Source organism: Euleptes europaea, chromosome 19 (assembly GCF_029931775.1).
Source record: "Euleptes europaea isolate rEulEur1 chromosome 19, rEulEur1.hap1, whole genome shotgun sequence".
NCBI lineage: Eukaryota > Metazoa > Chordata > Lepidosauria > Squamata > Sphaerodactylidae > Euleptes > Euleptes europaea.
Genome location: NC_079330.1, coordinates 31,511,264 through 31,524,777, shown reverse-complemented (window position 1 = coordinate 31,524,777; position 13,514 = coordinate 31,511,264). Strand labels below are relative to the sequence as shown.

Sequence of the window (13,514 nt, the reverse complement as noted above, 5' to 3'; positions counted from 1 at the left end):
GACAGAAGTAGAAGCAGCGTTGGTTTTTATACCCTGATTTTCTTTACCTTTAATGAGTCTCAAACCGGCTTACAATTGCCTTGCCTTCCTCTCCCCACATAATACACCTTGTGAGGAAGGTGGAGCTGAGAGAGTTCGGAGAGAACTGGGACTGGCCCAAGGTCACCTACGGTAGCAGGCTTCATGTGGAGGAGTGGGGAACCAGACCCAGTTCTCCAGATTAATGAGTAAATATTCAAGAAGTCAACCCATCAGTATAAAGTATATTAAGCTTGACTAAAGCTTTTTTGCTATAGCTCCATAGCATGAGAAATCCATAGCAAGAACCACCCCACAGACTTCACTACAGGATTAGAGACTTTAATTGTAACTCCATGTTGCTATTTATGGGGGGAAACAAAATGAAATCCCCTATCAGGCTTTTTTTGCTTTCTTCTCCAAAGCAGGGTTGCTAGGGTTTTCTCTCTCTACGAGATAATTCATATAATTCATATTCAAACTATAATCCTGCCTTTAAAAAAAAAACACTTCATAACCTCCTGGTTATATCTGGAAAATAAATTTTACCAGTTTCTCCTCCTTTTGGAGAAGAAAGATCATACATACAAGAGAGGAAATGGATTTAGCTAGCTGTAGATTAAGTGGGAGGCCTGAACATAGGAACTAGATCAGACTGAGAGTCCATCTCAGCCCGCATTCTCTTTCAAGCAAAGGCTAATCCGATGCTTCTGCCCACTCAGAAGCAGGGCATCAAGGCAACAGGCCCCCACCCCATTTCTACCCATAATCTGGTGTTCAGATGTAAGTTACACTGAACTTCCATGGCTACAGCCACTGTTAACTCCATCCGGTGCGACCATCTCTATTTCTTAGTCAGTTCCATAAATCAATTGCTTGATTAAATTTAAGCAAAACACACAAACTGGGAGACAAGGAATCACTGGGAAGGAGAAAATATTTGGATTCTTCGCCCTCCTCCTGAAATCTCCCACTCTAGGATTCTTCATGGTCTCAAGGACCTTCTCTCCTCTCTTATCCTTCAAGTGCTCTGAACATTTTGGTTGTTTCCACACATGGGGCATGAAAGAGGAGATGACTGGAGAGGAGATATGATAACCAACTTCAAGTATTTGAAGGGCTGTCACATAGAGGATGGTGCTGAGTTGTTTTCTGTTGCCCCAGAAGGTCCGACCAGAACCAATGAGTTGTAATTAAATCAAAAGAGTTTCCGGCTAAACATTAGGAAGAACTTTCTAACAGTTAGAGCAGTTACTCAGTGAAACAGGATTCCTCAGGAGGTGGTGGGCTCCCCTGGAGGTTTTTAAGCAGAGGCTAGATGGCCATCTGTCAGCAATGCTCATTCTATGACTTTAGGCGGATCATGAAAGGGAGGGCAGGAAGGTCTGCATCAGTGTTTGGCTCTCAGGGCCCTTTCTTGCATGCCCAGGGTAGTGCCGATTACCACTTTGGGGTCAGGAAGCAATTTTCCTCGGGCCAAATTGGCCAGGGATGCTGGAGGGTGTTTTTTTTTTTTTTTTTTGGCCATCTTCTGGGCATGGAGTAGGGGTCACTGGGGGTGTGGGGGGAGGTAGTTGCGAATTTCCTGCATTGTGCAGGGGGTTGGACTAGATGACCCAGGTGGTGCCTTCCAACCCTATGGCCGCTTATGCTTGGTAATTAGCAGCACATTCCAGGCTGAAGTGCCGGCATATTTTTTTGATTTCTTCATGCTGAAGCTTCAGCTGGCACATACCTGCTTCGCATTTCTTAACAGCCCCTTTAACATGAAGCATTCACTGAAGGAAGCATGCAGAATCCCAGCTGAGCCTTAGCTATGCAAACGACCATTGTTAATGACTATGAAAATGAAGTAGTAGAAAAGGGCAAGAGTCCAGTAGCACCTTAAAGACTAACAAAAATATTTTCTGGTAGGGTATGAGCTTTCGTGAGCCACAGCTCTCTTCTGTGGCTCACGAAAGCTCATACGCTACCAGAAAATATTTTTGTTAGTCTTTAAGGTGCTACTGGACTTTTGCCCTTTTCTACTACTGCAGACAGACTAACACGGCTACCTACTGTGAATTATGAAAATGAAGGAATGAAGGAGCAGGCAAGTGGGGGGGGTGGAATTTGTTTGACTTTCTCCTTTTGTATTGGGACCATGAATAGTCATTTTAAAGGGCGGATTTAAAAAATCAGCATTGAGCAAGGAGCAGAATCGACCCTGCATAAATGGCCTATGAGTCTATGAAAAGACACCTCTGCTGCAGAAGCAGCATCAAGCAGTGTGGAAGCAGGCAGAGGTTGCGTCCACATGCCCCGTTCCTGCACAGCTCCTGATGCTGTCCCCCTCCCAGCCCATCCTTTTTTGCTCCATCACAGCAACTCAGACAAATCACATAGCCCCTACCCTGTACCTTCCCCTTCTCAGCTGAGCTGAGGTACAAAACAATAAATAAATGAAACTGCTCAGAGAGTGTGTGTGTATGGGTAGGTGTGTGGTGTCAAGTCACACCTGACTTACAGCGTCCCCATAGGGTTTTCAAGGCAAGAGACATTCAGAGGTGGTTTGCCATTGCCTCTCTCCGCATCACGACCCTGGTAGTCAATCCAATCCAATCAACCTTTATTGGCATATAGACCCTGGTAGTCCATGGAGGTTCACCAATCCAAATTCTAACCAGGGCCAAACCTGCTTAACTTCTGAGATCTGATGAAATCAGGCTAGGCTGGGGCTATCCAGGTCAAGGTGTGTGTGTGTAATTAAAGGGCCAAAAATGGGGGAAGGCAAATGCAGAGCTTATTCCCCATATTTGCTGCAGGCAGAGTTTCCACACAGCTTTGCCCACAGCCACCTGCAAATCCATGTCTAAATAAGACCAAAGAGGTTATTCTTTGATCAGATTTAAAGAGGGAAGCCCTGGGAGCCCTACGAGTTGTGAGCATGACATCATGTCAAAGCTCCCCAAATATGCAGGGGCATTTGGCTCTCCATGGGGGTAAAAAAAAAACCATGTGGAAGCAGCCTTCCAGGACAATAAGCAGGCTCAGTCATCTTTAAGTTTTTTTTTACTATTATTTTTTATTAATTTACAACATCATCACATTTTTCTGCAGATCTAGAGAGCCTCAAGTGTTCAGAAACCTGTACCTTGTCTGTGGGTGGCCTAGTTTTGCAGCTTTAATATTAGATATAGCAATACATAATTTTCGCACATGACAGGATATGCAGCAACGCATACTCTATGACAGGGAGGCTGCCTCTTTGAAGGAATCCTGAAGAACACACAGGAAAATGGTGTGACAAACAGAACTGAAGTATTATGCAGACAGAGCCATTATATTTCCTCTGAAAATAACACAAATCAATAATTTAGGAGAACATGCTGCAAACTGGGGCACACATTTTTATCTGTTGGAGACTGTGCACCCCCACCCCAGATAAAGTAGTTAACCCCCACCCAGCAAAATTGGTTTAAGCACTAACATTAAGGATGCACTTGTGCATGATACTGAAAACCACAACGCCTCATAAACCTTTCTCCCATGGGTGAGTTTGGGGGAAATGAGAATGCATAGAATCATGCTTGGTTAACAATGCATTCTTGTCAATAATCCTCTGCAGACAACAGAAAAAACTTTTAAAAATCAGAATTCTGCAGACAAGAAGCTGGAGTAGCCCTATATCTGACAATTTCACCAGCAAATGAAATGTCCCATTTTCACTTGCACGGTGCACTTTTAAAAAATCATTTGTCTCCAGTTTTCCTTCTTTGGAGCTGTCCCATCTGTCTCCGCCCCCGCCCCCATACTGCAGGATAAATTACAGCCCATTCCTGAGGGAAGGGGCTGCTCTGGTGGCTGGAGGCAGCTGCCTCCAAGGAAGGTTTCAGCCCCCCCCCCCATGAAGGAAAAACCCTGCCCTTACCTTTGAGGCCCATGGAACCACTCCACTGAGTTCCTCGGGGATAATCCATCTTTTTAGGTAAGGGAAAAGGGGGTGTTCCCTGCCTGAAAGGGCTTAGGAAGCCGCCTGAAGGTGGATCCTCCCCTGGACCGGACCGGGAACACCCCCCAGGAGGATGGCACACAGAAGTGCACTGTCAGGATGCCGGCGCAAGGCTGTACTGCCGCAGCAGCGCCGAGAGGAGAGCGCACGTCCCAACATCGGCATCTGTGCCACTCTGGGCGACGTAAGTGGCAAGGGTGCCGGCGCAGGGGGCACGGATGCCAGCATGGGCCCCTGTGCTTCTCCTAAGCACTTTCAGCCCTCAAGGTGAGGAATGGGCTGTTAGGCTGTCACAGGAAACCAAAGCTTTTAACGATGGATAATATGATTATCTGAATGCAGGTCACCCCACTATGACTGGTAACAAACAAACCAGGTTCATTGGTTCTTGTAGGTTATCCGGGCTGTGTAACCGTGGTCTTGGTATTTTCTTTCCAGCAGCTGTGGCAGGCATCTTCAGAGGAGTAACACTGAAGGACAGTGACCGTGAAAGCCTTCGACAAACCCGTTTCAGATGCCATGGTTTGAGGATGGTTTGTCTTAGCTACAGTTTTGTATGAGGAATGAGTGTGGGTATCCTGGCTGGCTCCCTGGCGTTGCCCTTACTGCAATGCAGTCTGGGACACCAGCTGGGTCTTTGCACTGAAGAACCAAACCAGAATTTGTCAAGACAAACCAGGATTTGGATGACCGTGAGCCAAGTCTTAGTTTCACAAACTAATTATAATTAAAATATATTGTGATTTTATGTTATGTATGAGCCCAGCTTGTGACAGATGTCACCCAGATAGTGGGGTCAAATTGACCCAGAGAAGAGGGGAGAACATGATTTTAAAAATGATAAACTTCATTTTCAATCTGCAATCTTCAACCTTAATAAGGCAGGTTACTCCTCTGTGTTAATGGAGCATTCATATTTGTATTTTTTTAAATTGGCTGTGTATATGCTGGGCCTGTTGGGGGAATTTTTAACCCTGCTTGACTGAATGGGAAACTGAAGGAAATATAATGGGTGAAACATTAAACAAATGCAATTCTCCCTTGTATTTTACCCCAGGTTGCTGCTGTTCTATTTCTTCACCGCCAAAGAGAAATACTTAATACAAGCTAGATTTTGGGGGGAGGGGGCAGCTGGAGTCATACTCAATGGAACTCCTTGGAGATTTTCAGACTACCACATCCAGTTTGTGCAGGACACTTCATCTAAGCGAAGATCACCATGCCAGCTTTATCTGAATCCAGGTCTCCCCAAACACTAAACTCCAGCCTCTACACCAGAGGTGTCCAACATAAGGTCCGAGGGCCAGATCCAGCCCCTTGAGAGCTCTTACCTGACCTGTGAGCCACCTGAGGCAGCCACCCCCACCCCACTTTCAATCTGGGCTGGCAAGCCGGAGGCAGCCTCTCCCCCCCTCCCAATCTGGGCTGGCGAGGCATGGCACGGCCCGACCAAGTGACATTTATGTCATATCCGGCCCTCTTAACAATTGAGCTCGACACCCCTGCTCTACACCAAACTCACACTTTCCCTCCCCAATATTCAAATGGCTTCACGTACAACCTTGTGGTAAAACAGCACAACACCCCTCTAGTATGGATCTCTACCACAGGCTACTGTATGCATTAAGAATGTAAAAAGCAAATATAAACGGAAAACAAAGTATCCTTAATATTAAGAATACCGAGGCAGCATGTGCAATACATTTCAGCAAAACTTCACAATATATGAGCACCTGGAGGACTACAACCAGTTCTTTAACAGTCCAGCATTATGTTCAGCAGTCTCTGCGGAAACAATCTGAATCCACCAAAACATCCCTGTCTAGGAACTGGATCTTCTAGCAGACAACTAAGTGACTTTATCAGAAACATCTCACAAACCAAAAAAAAAAACCCCACAGTTCATTTGAATGTCTGTACTGCATGCCACTGTAATTTACATGCTTCACTACCAAAACAGCTTCAAATGCCTGGTCACCTTAACACTATTTGAGCTATGGCGCACCCTGCCTCAAACACACAGGCTGGGTAACACTGTTGTCTTGTATGTTGGGTTAACCCTCAGGAACCTAATTGTTTTAAAATACTTTTCCATCTGCAAGGGTCCATGAAGCAGCTATCACACTATGAATACTAAGGACAGACTATTACAGATAATTTTAAAAGGAAACCCTCCGATGTTCTAGGGCAGGGGTGTCAAACTCAGTTGTTACAAGGGCCAGATATGACATAAATGTTACTTGGTCGGGTCGAGCCATGGCTCACCAGCTCAGATTGAGAGTGGCCAGATGGCTGCTTCAGCTGGCCAGATAAGAGCTCTCAAAGGGCCGCATCCGGCCCACGAGCCTTGTGTTTGACACCCCTGTTCTACAGTGAAATTATACTACTTCAGATGGATTTTCTTTCTTGCACACTGAAAAAATTGGGGCCCCTTCTTGATCCAGTGTTGCTGCTGGAGAAACAGGTCAGCTTGGTGACTAAGAGTGCTCCCCCCTCCCCAAGTTGCATGTGGCTTGGAAATTCCCTACACTCAGTTGACTCAGCCAAGTTGATCCATGCTACTGCAACCCTTAGGCTTGATTACTGTAACAAGCTCTAAGTGAGGCTGCCCTTAAAGACATCTCCGAAGCCATCTCCGTGGCCCATCTTTCAACTGGAATCAGCTAACTGAGCACATTAAACCCGTTATTGAACACCTGCACTGCAAAATGGTTCAGGGCTCTATTTACCTTCCCTGGGACCCATGTCACTCTCTGCAGGAAGCTGTGCATTCTTCTCAGCAACTTCTACTGGCTCCACAGTTGCACAAGGGTATGAGGCCTGCCCTAGCCCCATTCACAGGTACTTTCTTGTAGCCCTCAAGTGCTCAAACTATCTCTCAGAAAAGGTCAGGCTATCACCTCTCCTGATGTCCTTTAGAAAACAATTTAGAAGAGATTTTTGGTGAAACAGGGTGTTGGATGGAATTCTGTTCTCAAAAGCAAAATTACACCCAGAAGTCTCTGAAAATCAAGTGAATATTATGTGTCATTTTCAGCTACATTAACTAGACACTTCTTTGCCATGTTTCAGGATATGGCCATATCAAGCTTTCATGTAACAGCACAATAAGGCCCCAAAGTATAAACCTTTACACTGGTGTACCTGCTTTTAGCACTGCAGTGACAGAGTTTGCAATGGTGCTCTACTTCCGCAGTCAGTAAGGTCTAAGAGAAGCACTGAACCACTCACACAGAAAATCTTGGTAGAAGGCCATGAACATGAAAAGCAACTGATAATCATTACTTTATTATTATATCCATTTTAACAACAGGGCTTGGTCAAGGACACTGTTATGATATGAGCTATGATCAGGTCTCCTTTCTCCAAAGCTGGCATTTTCTCCTGGATGACACCAGAACTTGGATATACATTTAAGGGCACCCTGATCATTAAAAAAAAGGAGATATATATCTCTAATAAAGGTAAAGGTAGTCCCATGTGCAAGCACCAGGTCATTACTGACCCATGGGGTGAAGTCACATCCTGACGTTTACTAGGCAGATGGTGTTTGCCATTGCCTTCCCCAGTCATCTACACTTTACTTCCAGCAGCTAGGTACTCATTTTCCTGACCTCAGAAGGATGGAAGGCTGAGTCAACCTCAAGTAAGTTAATATAAGGGAACCAGAAGGTCATCCAGTCGAACCCCAAAGGGACAGGTTTATTTAGATATGTATACTTCACTTTTCTCCCCAATGGGGACACAGGGGGATTTAAACTTTAATCTCCCCTCCGGCAGTTTATTCTCACAACAACCTTATGAGGTAGGTTAGGCTAAGAATGAATGACTGGCTCAAGGTCACCCAGCAAGCCTCCATGACACAGTAAGGTTTCAAACCAGAGTCTCCTGGATAGCGGTCCAATCCTCTAACCACTACACCAGGCTGGTTCATCCATCTAGTCTTGCACTAAACAGAATCCAACCTACCGTACTACCTCCAACCAGGAGAGATGCACTGCTCAGATATTCCAACAGTATAATAATATACATTAAAGCAATGGAAGTCATCAAAACGCTTATTTAGCATTCACAATAACTATTAAAGAGCGTGTAAAATGTGTGTTTTTCTCGCTTTCCTCACCTCAGCAAACCAAGTAAACAAGGTATTATTCGCAGTTTTCAGCTAGCATAGGGACAATTTCCTCTCTAGTCTTCCTCAGACACACAGATTCCAACCTCCCCCACCCAAATCGAGTTCATCCTCCCTTTTCGAACTAGTGCAGCTCTATCCCACTGAGCAACGATTTCAGTCTTTAGCGCATAGAGACATTTCTGGAAAACATACCACTTTCCTGGAGACTGTGCTAGATGTTTAAAGATTCTTTTGAGCGTGGGAGGGCCCCTTCCTCTGAACCAACACTTTGCCTATCCCTACTCGCTGGCAAAAGATGTCTTTTTTTCCCTTATAGAGGGCATCTGGAAGTGACCTCAATGGATCACATTACATTTCATTGCCCTTCTATACTAGGTCAATGTTTAATATAAATGGGGGAAGGGGAGAGTCCCTCCTATCTGAGACATCCTTTAAGGCAGACATATAGAAAAACATGTACATTCAAACAAGCATTTCAAGGTTAATAAAATCAGTCACTGCTCTGTCTTCTCAAAAAACAAAACAAAAAGGCCCGCATACTGGCAGCCCTCTAGACCACAAGAGAGGGTTGACCCTCTTTTAAACCACTCTCATTTTTGTAGAAGGCTGGATAAACAGCACAGCACAATGTGAATGATTGAAATGCTGCACAACAGTAAGCTTCATGTCTGAGGATGAATTCAATCACATCCAACTCACAGCAACCTATGAAATAACAAACATCCCTAGGAAAATATCAAGGCGAGACAGATGTGCACGCAGGTCAGCAAAGTCGGCAGTTCTGAGGTTTCCAAAGGCTCATTCGGAATGTTTATCCAGATAGCAAAAAAGCAGACACAGCAATCAAAGGAACAGAGGCAATAATTTTAGAAAAACAAAAGCTACATTTTTCTGTGTTAAGTGAATGTCTGAAGGTAAACACCCCATCTACACAGCCCCTGGTCAAAGCCTGAGGGAGGAAAAAAGCCCTCCTTAATTTGTAAAGAGCACCCCAATTCCACGGCCGATAACCCTGCATTCTCCATGCACGTGAGGACAGTATCATCCAAGATCACAACTGTACATCATCCTGCCCCTCTCAGAGAACACACACAAAACGTGCTAAATGCGTATTTGGAACAATTTGCCAGCCCTGCAATGAAGATGGCCAGCAGGGAGAGCAGAAAGGTGATTTGCCACTTAGGATCAACCCCCCACCCCCAAAACTCCTATCTTTGTAACTAAAGGAACTGCTTTTTAGGGTGTCTGCGATGCAAAGACAAGACTGAACAGATTTGGAGGGAACATATTCTGTAATTATTGGACTGTGTGTGCAATGGGTGGAGGGAGTTGCCAAAGAAATGGGTTTGTATTTTGCACACTCAGGAGGAAAGTATATAAAGGTTAAAATAAATTCTGAGGGGGCAAAGCTTAGCATAAGGGATGCAAGCAAACGGGTAAAAGGAATATTGTCGAAGGCTTTCACGGTCAGAGTTCATTGGTTCTTGTAGGTTATCCCGGCTGTGTGACCGTGGTCTTGGTAAAAGGAAACTTGAAAAGGCTGGTGCCAGGGAGGATTGCAAAAAAATAAGAGAAAGGAAGTGTAAAATATATTTTGAGGGGGCCCAAATTTCTCAAGGGGTGGGAAGCCCCTCCTGGATGGCGAAAGGGAAAAAGCTTCCAGGGAGCAAGTTTTACAGCTGGGTGTGTGTGAAGAAAAGAGGACAGTTAATATTCAGGTGGAATAATTATGTGTTCGAATATGTGCAAACAGATGTATTGGGATACTTAAAACAACAGACGATGGGAGAAACAGAAGAAATGGAACTGAAGACTAAGTGGAACCCATACGTTAATTGGGTGAAAAGAGGAGAAGCCAACGAAGAGACTTTAGTAAAACGAAAAAGGCTATGCTCAGGGCTGAAAATATGAAAATGTGATATTATGGATTGGTCCGCGGGGGGAGGGAAAGGGGGAAATTTGTATTGGAAGAAGGAAAGTGTAAAGTGTAATTATAAAGGTATGGAGATGTAAAATGACCTCCAATGCAATAAAAAAAATATTTAAAAAAAAGTTAATATTCAGTGGGGGGGAATACAAGGTAGACCAAAACAGTAAGGTAGTTTGGAGTGGTGGTTTCTACAGTGTGTGTGTGTGTGTGTGTGTGTAAGGGGTGGGGGGGATTACTTTCGCAGACAAGGGGGACGGAAGGCAACACAGACTGCAGGGGGGGGGGCAAATTCCAAAACGAAAGGGGGTAAAGAAAAGAGAAATGGGGGTCGGGCTTTTTAAAAAAAGGGCAAAGTAACCCCGATGGACAATTAATTCGCCATGGGAAGGGCTCCAAGTGAGAAAGGCGGGGGGGGGGGATGACAGCAGGCGACATGAGCTTCTGGGGGAAAGGGCCTTTTTCCCTGCAGCGGGGGTTGCACAGAAGGGGCAGCGCAGCTTCCATCCTAGAAATAAAGCCCTGCAGGGTCTAGGCGGGGGCCTTCTCTACAGGGGGCTGCAAAGGGGGGGGGAAGTGTAGGGGGGGAAGTGTGTGTGGGGGGAGAAAGCGCTTCGCAGCCATGCAAGACCAAGCTTGGGGGGGGCGCCCTTTAAAAGGGGGACCTCGAGGCCCCATCCCCACGTTCATACACGGGGGTTTCCTCCTCTCGTCGTCGTCGTCGTCGTCCCCCCTCATCGCCGCCGCCACCAGCACCCTCGGCCTGGCTTGCCCGGGCCCAGGCCTCCTCCTCCTCCTCCTCGTCCCCCTCCTCACCTTGTAATAGACGTCGAACTGGATGTTCTCGGGCAGGGAGCGGATGTCCCTGCGGCGCGCCCGGCCGTAGCTGTCGACCACGGCCGAGATGGCGGTGTTGTAGAGCGTCTCGGGCACCCACTCCAGCTCCACCGCCGCCATCTTGCGTGAGCCGAGAGGGCTCGAGGAGGGAGGGAGGGAGGGAGGCCCGCCGAGCCGCCCGCCCGCCAGCCCCTCCCCCACTCTCCCTCACCCCCGGCCTCGCCTCAGCGCAGCTCGGGCCTGCCGCGGGGCCTGCCTGCCTGCATCAGCCCTCCTGCTCCCACCGACCGACCGACCGCGCGCCCTCGCTCCGCCCCAGCCAGCCAGCCAGCCAACAGCCGCCCCGGCGCTCCCCGGGCTGAGGAGGCCTGGCCGGACGGGCGGGAGAGAGAGAGAGAGAGAGAGAGAGCCGCTGGGGGCGCCATCGGCCGCCTCGGCGGGAGGGAGGGAGGCGGCGGAGCCCTGAGGGGGACGAGGGAGGGAGGGAGGGAGGGAGGCCGCGAGCCTCCTTCTCCTCAGGAACGCTCACGCGTGAAGCGGCCTTCTCCTGAACCAGGCCCTGGGTCCGTCCCAGTCAGGGTTGTCCACTCAGACCGGCGGGCCAGGGTCTCAGGCGGGGGTCTTTCACATCACCTACTTGCCTGGGCCTTTTAACTGGAGATGCCGGGGACTGAACCTGGGACCTTCTGCAAAACTGTGTGAACACGTGAAGCGGCCTTCTCCTGAACTAGACCCTGGGTCCATCCAAGTCAGGGTTGTCCACTCAGACCGGTGGGCCAGGGTCTCAGGCGGGGGTCTTTCACCCCTAGTCCCTTTGACGGGAGATGCCGGGGATTGAACCTGGGACCTTCTGCAAAACAATGTGAACCCGTGAAGCGGCCGTCTCCTGAACCAGACCCTGGGTCCGTCCCAGTCAGGGTTGTCCACTCAGACCGGCGGGCCAGGGTCTCAGGCGGGGGTCTTTCACATCACCTACTTGCCTGGGCCTTTTAACTGGAGATGCCGGGGAATGAACCTGGGACCTTCTGCAAAACTGTGTGAACACGTGAAGCGGCCTTCTCCTGAACTAGACCCTGGGTCCATCCAAGTCAGGGTTGTCCACTCAGACCGGTGGGCCAGGGTCTCAGGCGGGGGTCTTTCACCCCTAGTCCCTTTGACGGGAGATGCTGGGGATTGAACCTGGGACCTTCTGCAAAACAGTGTGAACCCGTGAAGCGGCCGTCTCCTGAACCAGACCCTGGGTCCGTCCCAGTCAGGGTTGTCCACTCAGACCGGCGGGCCAGGGTCTCAGGCGGGGGTCTTTCACATCACCTACTTGCCTGGGCCTTTTAACTGGACATGCCGGGGACTGAACCTGGGACCTTCTGCAAAACTGTGTGAACACGTGAAGCGGCCTTCTCCTGAACCAGGCCCTGGGTCCGTCCCAGTCAGGGTTGTCCACTCAGACCGGCGGGCCAGGGTCTCAGGCGGGGGTCTTTCACATCACCTACTTGCCTGGGCCTTTTAACTGGAGATGCCGGGGACTGAACCTGGGACCTTCTGCAAAACTGTGTGAACACGTGAAGCGGCCTTCTCCTGAACTAGACCCTGGGTCCGTCCCAGTCAGGGTTGTCCACTCAGACCGGCGGGCCAGGGTCTCAGGCGGGGGTCTTTCACCCCTAGTCCCTTTGACGGGAGATGCCGGGGATTGAACCTGGGACCTTCTGCAAAACAGTGTGAACCCGTGAAGCGGCCGTCTCCTGAACCAGACCCTGGGTCCGTCCCAGTCAGGGTTGTCCACTCAGACCGGCGGGCCAGGGTCTCAGGCAGGGGTCTTTCACATCACCTACTTGCCTGGGCCTTTTAACTGGAGATGCCGGGGACTGAACCTGGGACCTTCTGCAAAACTGTGTGAACACGTGAAGCGGCCTTCTCCTGAACCAGGCCCTGGGTCCGTCCCAGTCAGGGTTGTCCACTCAGACCGGCGGGCCAGGGTCTCAGGCGGGGGTCTTTCACCCCTAGTCCCTTTGACGGGAGATGCCGGGGATTGAACCTGGGACCTTCTGCAAAACTGTGTGAACACGTGAAGCGGCCGTCTCCTGAACCAGACCCTGGGTCCGTCCCAGTCAGGGTTGTCCACTCAGACCGGCGGGCCAGGGTCTCAGGCGGGGGTCTTTCACATCACCTACTTGCCTGGGCCTTTTAACTGGAGATGCCGGGGACTGAACCTGGGACCTTCTGCAAAACTGTGTGAACACGTGAAGCGGCCTTCTCCTGAACTACACCCTGGGTCCATCCAAGTCAGGGTTGTCCACTCAGACCGGTGGGCCAGGGTCTCAGGCGGGGGTCTTTCACTCCTATGACGGGAGATGCCGGGGATTGAACCTGGGACCTTCTGCAAAACAGTGTGAACCCGTGAAGCGGCCGTCTCCTGAACCAGACCCTGGGTCCGTCCCAGTCAGGGTTGTCCACTCAGACCGGCGGGCCAGGGTCTCAGGCGGGGGTCTTTCACATCACCTACTTGCCTGGGCCTTTTAACTGGAGATGCCGGGGACTGAACCTGGGACCTTCTGCAAAACTGTGTGAACACGTGAAGCGGCCTTCTCCTGAACCAGGCCCTGGGTCCG

The 13,514-nt window shown here is 49.1% G+C and overlaps 1 protein-coding gene across 1 annotated transcript in view; it reads right to left on the bottom strand.

The window, feature by feature from the left end:
• The window catches only part of APPBP2 (amyloid beta precursor protein binding protein 2), a 67,162-nt gene extending 56,128 nt beyond the window's left edge, over positions 1-11,034 (bottom strand). The window contains exon 1 of the mRNA XM_056865119.1: positions 10,888-11,034. Coding sequence (XP_056721097.1) covers positions 10,888-11,028 — 141 coding nt within the window. The 5' untranslated portion in view covers positions 11,029-11,034. The remainder of the gene's footprint in view (positions 1-10,887) is intronic.
• Between the last annotated feature and the right edge of the window lie 2,480 nt (positions 11,035-13,514).